This window comes from Aptenodytes patagonicus, chromosome 7 (genome assembly GCF_965638725.1).
Source record: "Aptenodytes patagonicus chromosome 7, bAptPat1.pri.cur, whole genome shotgun sequence".
Taxonomy (NCBI): Eukaryota; Metazoa; Chordata; class Aves; order Sphenisciformes; family Spheniscidae; genus Aptenodytes; species Aptenodytes patagonicus.
The window spans coordinates 9382344-9395717 of NC_134955.1; the positions used below are offsets into that span (position 1 = coordinate 9382344).

Genomic DNA, 13374 nt, shown 5'->3' on the forward strand with positions numbered 1-13374 from the left:
TTGGTACACCTGTTTGAAAATGTTTGTAGTTCTAAATTCTCTCAAGATTGTGGTGAACCATTGCAGAATGATTGACTGCATCACTTTATTTCAACAGCTATGCAAAAATAAATTATTTTTAAAAATGAAAATGAACTCGGGCATTTACTGATTTGCAGTTAATGTATTTTAGCAATGCATCAAAAAAGTCTAGCATCAAACTATTACAAAAGTAGGGAATAATAAAATTATGTATCATGGAAATCCCCACTGACCCATGCATTATATACTTTTTATTAGGTTCTTAATGGCAACTGTCAAAACAGACACCTGTGAGTCAGAACTATTTTTTTCTATCATCTTCCCCTCTTCCCCCAAGAAAGAAATCTCTGTCACTTCCTATTGTTGAAAAACAATATGAACTTTCATTTTCAAAGGCTAGCATTTTGCTGCAGTTTGAATAGATTCCTTTTTCTCTGGGCTTAAGCCCAGAGACTTAAGACTTCTTTATCTGAAAAAACTTAACAAGAACTTCCACTCTTAGAACTCCATTATTAAATACTTTACTGCTCTGTCAGTGAAACATGAAGAAATGTTTGTTTGCCTTAAGCCTGTGGTACCTAGTTCCTTGTATCCAATTTTTCACAGCTTAAAATGAAGTCCATTGTTTATTCATTTGTATACGATGAACAAACTTACAGTGCCCTACCTTTAAGCGTGACAAATAAGGATAAAAGAAGGCTGACTTGAGCTTTGGTGGATGGCAGACATCCTGCACTTTACACCTGCTTGCACGGAACTCGTGGTAGAACAGATGAAAGTTTCACAGGGGATTTTGTTTTGCAAAACTACCATCAACAGTTCAATAATCCGAGAACTCAGAATGAATTTTTGCATCACTTGTAATACCTACATTATTTGGTCTTTAATGTGCATTATATACTTTTGAGTTTGCTTATCATGGAGATAAGTTTGGCTTTGTATCTGCTCCTATTGAAATCAGTCAAAAAATATGATTGAATTTCATGTTGTTCTAATACACTTTCATTGAGTAAGAATCATGAAAATGATGTTGGATCTCTCGGCAGTTTCCTGCAGCCAGCAGAAAAAAACTTTCATTACCCTGAAAGTGAATTTATTATTTCATTCCAATAAAAAAATGCCTACTGTTTGTTATAATAAACGGCTTGTGTAAGACATCAGAGGGAAATTTCAACTATATGTGGTTGTTCAAGTCGTGTCCTGGTAACAACCAAGAACACTTTAATTGTTCATCCATGGTCACGTACGAGGCCTATTCTCAGGTTAACTTAAAAAAATAGAGCTGACCAGTTTGATTGTTTTTGAATTACACAGTAAATACAGGGGAAAATTTGCATTCTGTGCTCTAACAACAGGGTTATATATCCTATTGCTAGGAATGCAGGGTAGCACTTGTATTGCCGTAGGAAGCATCAGGGATTTTACAGTAAAGCTCTCGTGTTTGGGCGCGGACAGTGCCATTACCCAGCCGAGGGTAGCAGAGCCCTCTCACGCCAGAACCGTAATGCCGGTAAACACAGACTCTTTGCTGCATTTTCTCGCCTCTCCGCCGATGACGGTCCCCGTTTGTGCACCTTGCTGGTGCTCACATTCACAGAAACGAAATCTTGTGAATCCGTCCGGCCGCGGGTCAGGCGACGCCCGCTTGGCGGGCGGGCCTGGACGCAGCTCTGGGGTGGGGTGTCTAGGCGGGCTTTCGCTGCTCTCTCTGCCATCGCAGGCCCTCGGAAGAAGGGCGGCGCGGCTGAGCGTCGCCGCGGCGTCCCCCAGCCGCCGCCTCCGCGGCCGGCTGCTCTGAGGCGCTCCCGCCTCGCGGCGGGCCCGCAGCAGCCCGGCGGCACGCGGGCAGCCGTTCAACTGCCGCCGCCGCGCGCGCCCCGCCCCCGGGCCCGGGCGCGACCAATGGGGGTGGGCGCGGGCGCGGCGGCCCCGCCCCGTGGCGGGCTACCTCTCCCCGCGGGCGGCGCGCGGCGCGGCAGTGCGCGGAGCCGTCGCCGGTCATGGCCGGGGTACGGGAGAAGGCGGCGGCTTTGAGCCTCAGCGCTGTCTGCAGCCCCGCCGCCAGGCCGCCGGGTACGGGTCGGGGAGCGGGATGGCAGCTGAGTGGGGCCGGGGGGGAGCGGGCTGCGGCGCCCCCTCGGGCGGGGTGCCCTCAGCCTGGGCTTGGTGGGGACAGCCGGTGCGGTGAGGTGGGTCTGCCCCGCTGCGGGCTCGGGGGGTCGGAGCCGTCCCGCTCTGCGCCTGGCCCCTGCCCGCCGGGAGCTCCGTGCCGGCGCCTTTCCCCGCTCCGCGAGAGGTTCAAAAGTTGGCCGCTCTCCGCCGCCGGTGGAGGGAGGCGTTTCCGCCCGGGAGGCCCCGTCCGGGCTTCGCGCCTGCCCCGCCGCCGCCGCGGTGGCGCGGCTTCGTTAACGCGCGGCAGCCCCGCGGCCCGGGCGAGGGGACTTGCGGCTGGGGGTGGCGCGAACGCCGTGCCTGTCGAGTGCCCGTGGGGCTGCGGGCGGCGGTGAGTAACAGGGAGACCCGAGCAGCTGTTCCCGTCCTGAAAGTAAGTTAAAAAGCAGGTGGCTCGTTAATGCAACGTAAAGGGCTAAAGGTCGCCTGTCGAGAACAATTTCTGCTTTTTTTCCCCACCTCTAGCACCTTAACTTTGTAAAACCTTGTAACCTTAATACTTAATGCCGCACTTACCACTTCCCCCCAAAAGGTTTTGGGGGGCGTGTGTGGAAGGAAGAGGTGATAAAGCGGTGGTTAATAGTAGAATTATTGCAGGTAGTATGTGTTGATATTTATTCTAGCAACAGAAACGGGCGTTGATGTATGTTTGGTGGTGTTGGGTTTGGGTTTTTTTTCCCTTCCGAACAGGCTAGTCAGCTATTAAAACGGCTGGAAGGAAATTTGGTGTTCTGTTTTGTTTGTTCTGCCTACCTGAAGATGTCATCAGGTTAAAGTATCAGCAAGTGTGTGCTTCGTCTATCTTGTACTTTTAAAGCTTTGGAAACCGGAGGTTCTGGAAGGTTTCTACCTAATCTGGTTCAATGCCTTGTATTAAAAAGCTTTTTTTTTTCCCCCTGACATGAATCTTTTCAGAAAGCAGGTATCTATTTGATAATGGCTCTGAAGATAACTGTTGCTGTCCTTTGTAAGTGTGTTGGTGTATTCAAATGCTATTGTGTTCCCTGCTTTTTTCTGTTCTTCTTTTTTTTTTTCTTTTCAATCCTTACTGCCCTAACTTCCCCCCTCCCCCTGCCAACTTGCTAATTTCTAGGCTCTCTGGTAGATGGAGATCAGCTGGAAACTCTGGTGCCCAAAATTGGAATACAATTCTCTAACTCAAGCCACTTCAGACTAAACAGAACAGAAAAAATACCTCCTGCATCTCTGTGGAAAATGTTCATGGTAATATGTTCCGGAATGAGTTGCATGGTGTTTTTCTTTAAACACTGCATCACACTGTTAATTCATTTGGTTTGAGGTCTGTCATAACCCCAGATGGCTTTCTGTAGGATTGCTGCCAACTCCTCATTCCATATTTTGTCCTTCAGCTTCTGATTTCTCTCCTCTTCCTCTGCTTTCTCTCTTAATAAATTATTCATCTTATTTACCGAGAGACATATATTCTAATTCTAGCCTCTCTGGTGGCTGCAACTCTTCCCAGTTAGGTGCCACCTGCAAACTTCATAAGTATATTCTGTATTTTTAGGTCTGTGTGGAGGCTGAGTCTAGCCTCTGGTCAAACTGTTACTTGCTAGCATGCTATTCTTAATCAGATTGGTAAATGAGTAATAGTTCAGTGGTTTTATTGGGGGAGGGAAGACGGGTTGGCTCAAGGAAGTGACATTGAGTACACAGAGCTTGAATCTCAGTTGGAGCTGTGGTGGTAGAAGGCTGTTCTAGGGGGTAGAAGGCTGTTCTGGGGGTTAAGTGTCGAGGGAATGGTGTCCCGATAGTTCTTGATCTTGTTAGTGATATGCGAAGCACTGATACTAGGTAGCTTGTGTGTATGTGCAGTCCTGTAGGAAACAAGGTTCTGATGTGTCTCTTCGTCCCTGCTTCCCTCTTCCCCTGTCCAGCTGTACAGTTTTGTCAGTGTTAGTAGAGGAACTGGGGACTTACAAGTACATACAGGTAGTTTTTGGTTGTGGGAACGTGTGCTTAGGAGTAGGTTCTGCAAGTGTAGCCATTAGTTGATGGAGGAGCCTGCAAAAGGATAGTGTCAAAGTGACAGGCTGAAAAACTTAGAAGCTCCAGGTTGCAAAGCTTCAGGCTAATGTAATGAGAACAACCACCAGAGAGAGATATATTGGTACAATGCAGGCAGACTTGCTAAGAAAGTAACAAAATGTTAATACAAGAGCAACCCAAGCCAAACTGGAGATCTCAAAGATTTTTAAATCCTTACAAGAGTCATGAAAGTTAGTAGCCAGGAAGGGGGCTGTTCTTTTCTAATTGCAGCATGATTTCAGTCTTTGTGCTTTCTCTGTTCTTAGCCTTTAGCTTGGCGCAGAAACCATTTGGAGCAACGTATGTCTGGAGCAGCATTATCAGTGCACTTCAAACTCAAGTGGAAGTGAAAAAGCGTCGCCAGAACCTGAAGTGCTATCATGACTGTTTTATTGGTTCCGATGCGGTGGATGTTGTCTTTGCCCATCTTCTACAGAACAAGTATTTTGGGGATGTTGATATTTCCCGCGCTAAAATAGTGCGTGTATGTCAAGCGCTGATGGATTACAAAGTATTTGAGGCTGTTTCAACTAGGGTCTTTGGAAAAGACAAACGGTCTGTATTTGAAGACAGTAGCAGTAGCCTCTACAGATTCACAAATGTCTCAAACCAAATGGAACTTGATAAAGATTACCAGCAGTGTACACCACAAAGGTTAGTACATGGAACATGAAGACAAGAAATTTTTTACGACGGGAAAATGTTATGTATTCTGGGGGAGGGAAGGGAAAACTGTTATATAGTTACAGGACCTGGGGGGGGAAAAGTAGATACTATATAGATGTTTGTGGGTGGAACATAGGTAGGAAACAGCAATTTGAAGTGATTCAATAATTCAGCCTGCATAGTTACTTGTTTTCTGTGTCTGTTATCACATCACCGTGGGGGAGGGGGGTAGCAGGGCAGAAATTAAGTGCATTACAGAATACTGATCTATTGGGCTCTAAACCAACTGGAATTCAGGTGCATCAGGCTAATGCAATGGAACAATCTTTAGTCACTGTGTACCTTGCTCTAGCATAAGCCAGTAATTAATCCAGTTTTTAAGGAAAAAAACAGGTAAAAATTGCTTCCTTCTTTCATTATCTTAGCTTCACTGAACTTCAAATTTAGCTTTTTGAAATGTTTTCAGCTGTTTCTTCATGTGCATATGACTTGTTCCTAGGCTAGGTAGCAGGCTGTTGTGCTGTTGCATGCCATTGTAGACCCAGAGGGAAGTGCAATTGTGAGGTTTTGTTTCCCTGTCTCTTTAGGAGTGACCAAAGAAAACCATGGTACAAACTAAACCATCACAAAACAGAACACACTGCTATGTAGATGACACTTTGCCAAATAACTTCCCTTAAACAGTTTTTGTCAAGTGTTCATCTCTGAACATATTCCAACATATTCCTATAAGAAACTACATTCATGTAGTTATTGCAATAGTTTTAGCAATACGCACTTTTGAAAATTGCAAATAGTATTGCCCTAAAAAAGAAAATACCTTGTGATTGATGTGTTCATGAGAGTAGCAAATGTGAACTCCAGTGCATCAGCCCAACTGATCAGAAAATTCTAGAAGCAGATATTAAAAATGGATAGTTCCTTGGTCCTGCTTCTCTCCCCCCCCCCCCCCAAAAAAAAAAACCCAAACCAACCAACTAGCTCTTGTTCTGTGCTAAAGCAAGCTGTCCCAAGTCTTTATTTGGAAAGAGGAGAATTTGTGAGAAATTAAAAACACTTTAATCAAATATGGTATTTAAAAATATATTACTCACAAGGGTTGTTGAAGCAAGACTTGGAATATATCGGACAAAGAGTCACAAAACAAGGTTATTCATGTTCTATGAGTGTAGAATGAAGGTGTTTTTCTTCTGGGCAGGGCACAGATCCATTGGATTACATTTCTTTATTTAGTGAAAGGAACAGACCTATTGATACATACAGCTTGTCGCATATGTAGCAAAGATAGCGGCCATCAAAAGGATTTTGCAGTGCCCTAAAACAAAGAAGCTATAGAAATTCAAATTAAACAAATATGCTTGGAGGAATAGTAATTTTGTGGCTAGAATTATTATGCTATCTACTCGATAGCATATGAAAGCAGTTATGAGAAGAACCAGCTAACACACAGAAATGGGTGGCAGGCTTCTGAAGCCTTCCATTAGTTGATGAACAAGGTTGATTAAGTTGATTAGAACAAGCCGCATAACTTTAGGAACGGTGTTGCTACAGCTACAGAGCAACAACCTTCTAGGTTTTTCAAGAACAGCTCTTAATTTTTGTCCTCACTTCGCCATCAGGAATAATGTCTTAAAACTCTGGAGGTTTCGAGGGGGGAATTTTGTTTGGTGTGTGTTTTGGTTTTTTTCTTTAAATAATTTCCCCCCCTTAACCATTTCTTCCTCTTAGATTTTCTCTGTGGTAATTGAGGTAGCTTGTTGATGCCAGCTGTGACAAGTTCCAAGAGAGGAACCATGTACTTGCATGCAACTGTTGCATGCAAATTATTCTTTAAGGTATCATTCATGCTCCTGTGCGACTTGGTCAGGCCAGGGAGAGGGGGGAAAAGATTATGTAAATATTTATATAGAGACAGTTATCTGTATCTATATGTTACATGATATGTTTGGTTATCTATATATATGGATATAAATATATATGAAAACTGTTTCTTAATCTCAGACATGAGAAGAGCATGTTGTTTCACTCTACTCCTGTCAAACCAGAAAGCTTGGAGGATCTCTGGGAAAACCTGAGTTTAAAGCCTGCAAACACCCCTCAAGTAAACATCTCGGATAGTTTGTCCCGTCGAGGTAAGCCAAATAATGTCTCAGTAATTTGTTTGTGGGAGAAGGAAGATAATAACTGTAGGACTGTAAAGGCTTATACCTGTCAGATTGGAGAGGGAGTCAAACTGACTCTCACAGTATTTTGTTTTGAACACCATGTCATAACAAAGGCAAATTATATTTGTTGCAGGCTTGCTTTTTACCTTTTTATTTCATCAGACAGGACCCATTAAAATAAATCAGTGTTGAATTTTGTGGAGAAGAATGCACAATCACGTAGAGCTTGACTTGAGTTAGGAACGTTCCTCATAATACTCAATTACCTGCACTACTTCCATGCTTGACTTAATCATGGCCAATAGTCTACTGTTAGTTAAAACTCTTCCCTAGCTTTTTAACTTGTGTATGTGCGCCATCCGGCGCTCCTTCAGTATTTTGTGAAACTGTTTCTGGTAATTCATGTCTTGTCTCTGACTAACCTATGATCTAATGTGTTTTTTCCTTTGGTTAAAAATGCTAATGCATCCTAGAAACTCTCAAAACTCGAGCCAGATCATAATTGTGGAACCTGTGATAAGGATAGTGTCACTGTTACACTTTTTTTTTTAAATCCCTTATCTAGAACAAAGAAGACTTGCAAATTAGAGCACAAAGAATGTAAGGCACTTCAGACTTATCAAAAAAGCAGTTCTCTGACACTTGTAGTTAACTAAACAAATGGCTAATTCTTTCCTTTTGCGGTGATAAAATGCACTTAAAGCTGATAAGGGCCACACTCTCTGCTACTCTAAATCTTTATTTTGGTAAAATTAATCTGTTGGGTTAGGACTGATGGGAAGAAGGGGAGTTGTCTTTTTCATAATCTCTCTTTTTGCACATGCTGAATCTCTGTGTGCTTTGTGTATTCCACCCTTCCCAGTTATTAATGAAGTATGGCAAGAACAAACAATTGCTCGTCTGCTGCAGCTTGTAGACCTTCCGCTGCTTGAGTCTTTACTGGAGCACCAAGAGATCAGACCTCAGCTTCCACAACCAAGGAAGGGAACTGGATATGTCATCACAAGTAACTACCTAGACAGAGAGATTCTCAAGGCTTTCAGTGATTCACAGTAAGCATTCATTGCTCACCTCTGCAACTTTGAAAAACTTTCTGCTTTCGTAGGCATGTAAAGCACAGTTGATCTTTGGGTAGAAATGTAGTGCAGAAAGGACGTGAGTGGGCACTTTTCTCTCTGTTAGACTTGACTGGATTAATTGGTAAATACTAGTTGCTAAGCTGTAAACCAGAAGTAGCTGAGACAATTTGTGCTGAACATTGGAAGAGTTTTTGAATGCAATGATAGTATTTGATAGTATTCAGAGGGGAAATTGTTTGCTGCATTGAGGGAAGAATAGAGCATTTTGCTATCATCTTGAAATTTTTTTCCTTAAAAAATTACCTGTGAGGGAATAGTTTAGTTTCTCCTGCTGTATTAAAAAAGCCAAGAACGCTGAGCCTGAAACTGTTAAACACAGTCTGAAAAACTTTTACCAACCTGAATCAGATCAAGGTTCAGGTTTCTGTTTATCTAGCAATAATTATGTCCTTGTCTAACAGCAGAGGACATCACTAACTTTAGGTTTAACTGCTTGTGACTGTTTACCTGTGTGGGTTACTAATTCTTCATCTTGATTAAATACATAACAAAGAAGTATACAGCTATGATCTACCTGAGTGTGTCAGGAAGTCTTTTTTTGTGTCAATTTCTAATGTATTTAAGTACCATGTATTTAGGTACTGTCATGCAGTGAGAAACCGGTTTACTTACTTTCTGTGAAAAACAATGCAACCAACTCTGAAAGGCATCAGTAAGTAATGCTACAAAGTTAAACTACTCTGTCTTTTAGAACAGATGAATGGCTCTCATCAGCAATAGATTGCTTGGAATATCTTCCAGATCATATGGTGGTAGATATTAGCAGGAACTTGCCTGATCAACCAGATAAAGCAGACACATGGAAACTACTGCTGTTTGAAAATATTGGTAGATACTACGGCCAAAAAAAGGAGCCACTGTTAAGCCACGCATCTGAAATTCATTCAGGAATTGCAGAACTGTTAGGTAAGTAAAATAAGGCTATATTCCTAAGATTATGTGAGATATGTACTGACAAACAGTATTTACTTCAGCAGCCAAGCTTAAAAGTTGACTTCAGCAAGTTTTTTTTAATTTCTAGTCATGAAGACTGTGCTTTGAAATAAAGAGAAATTTTGGCCCTGACTATATGCAGTTCTGTGTAGAATGGCTGTGAAACTGGAGTGCTATAATTTGGTAGTAGTTGGTATCCATGGGAAATTAAATATAAATATGGCCTAATATTAAATACTTAGCTTTACCTTCAGATCTTATGGCCTATGTGGATGCTTTGTATCCCATTCACAACTCTCCCCTCTTGTCCATAGAAATGTGCATTTCTTAAATTTTATATTTAGACAGTATTTTAGAAAGCTTTTGACGATTTAGTCATCAGTTAACATCTCCTCATCCCTGTTCTCCTTATTTTTCATCCTTCTCTGCCTTGATTATTATTCTTGTTCCATGTTGGTAGGAATATTTTGCATTTATATCCCATTCCTCCTCCCTGCATAATGAAGGGAGGATACTAGTACAACTTACTTCATTTAAATAATTCACACATCTAAAATGGGTATTCTGCATAGTAAGGCTAATTAAAACTTAACAAAGCTCTACAGAATGGTTTGCAATTAATTCATCAAGCTAGCCCATTTATCTAGGACATACTCCTCATTTCTTGGTAGATCTTTAGAAAATTAGTGACCTCTTGTTGTGGAAATAAACAGAACCATTTTCCTTTTTCAGTATTTCACATTCCATTCAAGAAGGCTGAACTGTAATTGAACTTAATTGAAAGTGAGCTTGCTTAAATATCAGGCTAAAAGCCTGGGTGTGGGCTGTTCTCAGATTGTATGCAACAGCTCTCATCAGCCTGTGAGAAATTTTTGTGAGAATGAATTGCTTTGTTTGACCAGTTCTGTTTAGAGAGATGAACTTCTCTTCAGTGGCTAATTTAGGTGTTTTATTGTAACATTTATTTAAATAAATATGGCAATAGATACCTTTTATCTCTCCCCAGTGAATGGGAAGATGGAGCAATCTTTAGAAGCGGTTCAACTCTATTTGAAACTTCTAGACAGCCAAGTCAGGGAGGAGTTCAGAAGACTACTGTACTTCATGGCTGTTGCAGCACATAATTCTGAGCTCAAACTACAGAAGGAGGTAAATGTGCAAACTTAACTGTTAGACGTTGCTTTACACTTACTGAAATCTAGAGGTCCCAGATACTGGTCAGAAACACATTTGTAGCTTAAATATATGACTACAGGAGAAGCAAGGACTCTAGAAGAACAAAGGCAGTGCCCTTCTTAAAGGGGGAGATGAGTTATCCTCTTCTGATCATTATTTCACATTATCCTTTAGAGTGACAACAGGATGGTTGTGAAAAGAACATTCTCTAAAGCTATTATCAACAATAAAACCTTATCCAGAGGGAAAACTGACCTCCTGATCTTGTTCCTTGTGGACCACCAAAAAGATGTGTTAAAAGTAAGTGCTAGCAAATGACCAGGTCTTTGTTATCTTGTATGCTTATGCAGAATTGCCTTTTTCTAAGCTGCTGTTTGACTGTCTTCTCTTTCTATTCAAGATCCCAGGGACACTGCATAAAATGGTCAGCAATAAACTGGTGGCTTTGCAGAAAGGCCAAGATCCTAGTAAGATAACAGGTAACAGTTTAAACTGAACTTTTTATTCTTGTCATGCACCCAGATGAGAAATAGAAGGGACTGAGATGATGCAAAAAAGACTTGCTGTAACAATGACTAACTTGACTCTAAAGGAGGATGGGTCTGTAGAATCCCGAGGGTGGTTGACTGTGGTGTTAACTATCTGAATGTCTCGTGTTTCCTTTTAGGCTATACCTTTTGCCAAAAGCTTGATGAAAGAGAGTATCGCTCCAATACGGAGAAGACCACAAAAGATGAGCTATTATCTCTGTTGAAAGCTATTGATGAAGATTCAAAGCTCTCTGACAAAGAGAGAAAGAGACTGCTAGGTCAGTTTCATAGTAGTAATCCAAGTATTTTTATGCAGTATTTTGGAGACAGAGTTACTAATATGTGTGTGTGACTTTAAATATAGATTACTTTCTATACTCCAGTATTGAAAACACTAATATATTTGTAAATCTTTTGTATTCATGTATCTAATAAAATTATTTTGTGGAAATGGATGGAATTTATACAATTATTACCAAAGCCAACGGTGCCCAAATTTAGCCTGTACTTACAGTTTAGCTTTGCTCTTTCTTAATTGCTGTAGGGCCAAAATAATCCTTCCTTTGCCTCACGTAAAGCCAAGTCTATTGACTCCCTCTATTCAAGTGTCAGAATTACTGAGATGGGAAACACCTCTCTGTGAATGAGATCTCTCTGCTGCCTTTTGCCCTGGCACTGAATTTTATGCTGAACAGGTTTTTCTAATTAGCCTTGCATGATATCACTCTGCCATGTAGCATTGATCTTTGACTTGCTGTGTAATGGACAGAGCTGAATAACATCATCTGCTTGATATTCCACAGCTTTTCTTCAAGCTTGCCAGCTAACTATACTGTGTATGTATATGACAAATTACTATGCTGTTTTAAGCTAAAATGGCACCATATTGAGGAATTGCCAGGGAAGATGACTTTTTCCCAGCTGAATCCTACTCTGTACCCTGAATTCCCATTGACTCTCCTGGGATGGTAAAGATATTCTGGATTTTTAAGTCAGTCTGGCTTTGGTTGCCCCAGAACATACTGTTTATGGCTAGTTACCTTCATCCCTGCAGTGTTTTGCTCTGTCTGTAAGTCTTATTGATGTCACCAGCTGTAATTAGCTGGAACAAATGGAAGGCCTTTGGGTTTTCTTATGGCTGGATATTTTATCTATGTCTAATCTACAGTGGAAATCCCAAGCTGTGCAACACAGGCAATTGCAAACAGGAAAATACATAGCATGATCAGAGATCTAATTTTGAATCTTGTGGAGTTACCTTTGGGATGATGCCAGCAAAACTTCATTAGAGTCACTGTTGCAAGAAATCACATTTTGTTCCATACGCAGTGTCAACAGAGCTCTGTTCTCTCTTATTTGGGGAAAAAAGCAAGTTTAATTGGGATCAAAGGTAATGTAATCATGAAAACAAAGTAGTAATAACTGTTACAAACCCATGTGGTGAGCTGTTTTTAAAAACAGAATCCTATTTGAGATACTACTCTGTGATATATCACGAAGTAGCTCTTCGGTCATTAGTGGTGTCTGTTGCCACTGGTTATTGCTTCTCCAGAGTACTTTCTCTGAAAGCGAGATGATGACTTGGTGTGCGATAAGACAATGTATTACTGTATGCTGGTGGGGGATGGAAGGCAAACACATAAGAGGCTTATTCTAGTCAGTTAGACAGGACTTCTGAAAGATAATCAGTTCTTGAAAACTAATAGCATGGGGGACGTGTAACCCTTTTTAGTAGTTATTTTTCGTAGTTCTTAGTTTTAACTGCAAGCTTTTGATTATAAATGCACTTTCTCAGAAAAAAGTGGCTTAACCCACACTTTAAAATGTGGGGGTGGAAAGGCAAGTTTCTTGTTCTCAGAATTTCTGATCGTATCTTTCTTAAGTTACTTGTGGTGTTGCATCGGCTGTCTCTTCAGCAGAAGTATATTCCCTTTCTAACTCCTGATTCTATCTGCTGTCTGGGCTGACCTCACGGTTAAGAGGATGAGACTTCTATCTTGAAAATGAGTTCCTGCCTATGGGCATCATCTGCTGGAGTACGAGTTCTGAATTACAGATATCACTGCACTGTGTGAGTCACTGGGTTGGCTTTGGTGCCAAGCTTGCTTTCAGGCTACTGAAAAGCAGTCTGCAGAGAAGAACCAGGCAGGAGAGATGTTTGGGAGTGTTCACTGATGGATACAAGGCAGGGCCAGCGTGGCCTTTACTTGGGTGTGATACAGCTCATCTAACAGTTTGACCCGAAGGGGCCGATGGTCACAGCGTGAGCTGGGTAAGGTGAATACATCCCAGCGGGACAGCAACAAACAGTCATGGTTTCTTCCCCTGGTTGCTCTTGGCCTAGAACAGTGCCTTCCCTTGCTGGGTGGATTTAATCTAAATAAGCACAGTGTGATAGGGGCAGACACCTATTTATCTGTGTTAGAGTCCAGGTGGAGGCTTTTGGGGTGCAGCTCTTGCTCTGGCCCAGCTGTGGGTGCTGTAGGGAGCTGCTCCTTGCTTAGTTACACGGAGGCAAACCTC

At 41.9% G+C, this 13374-nt stretch overlaps 1 protein-coding gene across 2 annotated transcripts; it reads left to right on the top strand.

Annotated features, from left to right (window-relative positions):
• The first annotated feature begins 2006 nt into the window (after window positions 1-2006).
• On the top strand, window positions 2007-11293 carry DEPDC7 (DEP domain containing 7). 2 transcript variants are annotated; one of them, XM_076343898.1, is made up of 10 exons: window positions 2065-2094; window positions 3109-3160; window positions 4509-4896; window positions 6910-7040; window positions 7936-8125; window positions 8904-9118; window positions 10152-10294; window positions 10496-10621; window positions 10722-10800; window positions 10989-11293. In XM_076343898.1, the coding sequence occupies exons 2-10, from the start codon at window positions 3130-3132 to the stop codon at window positions 11201-11203; spliced, it is 1518 nt and encodes a 505-aa protein (XP_076200013.1). In that variant the 5' UTR covers window positions 2065-2094; window positions 3109-3129; the 3' UTR covers window positions 11204-11293. The 2 variants fall into 2 exon arrangements, with proteins under 2 accessions (XP_076200012.1, XP_076200013.1); XM_076343897.1 differs by lacking the exon at window positions 3109-3160 and having other exon boundaries at window positions 2007-2094.
• The last annotated feature ends 2081 nt before the right edge of the window (window positions 11294-13374 follow it).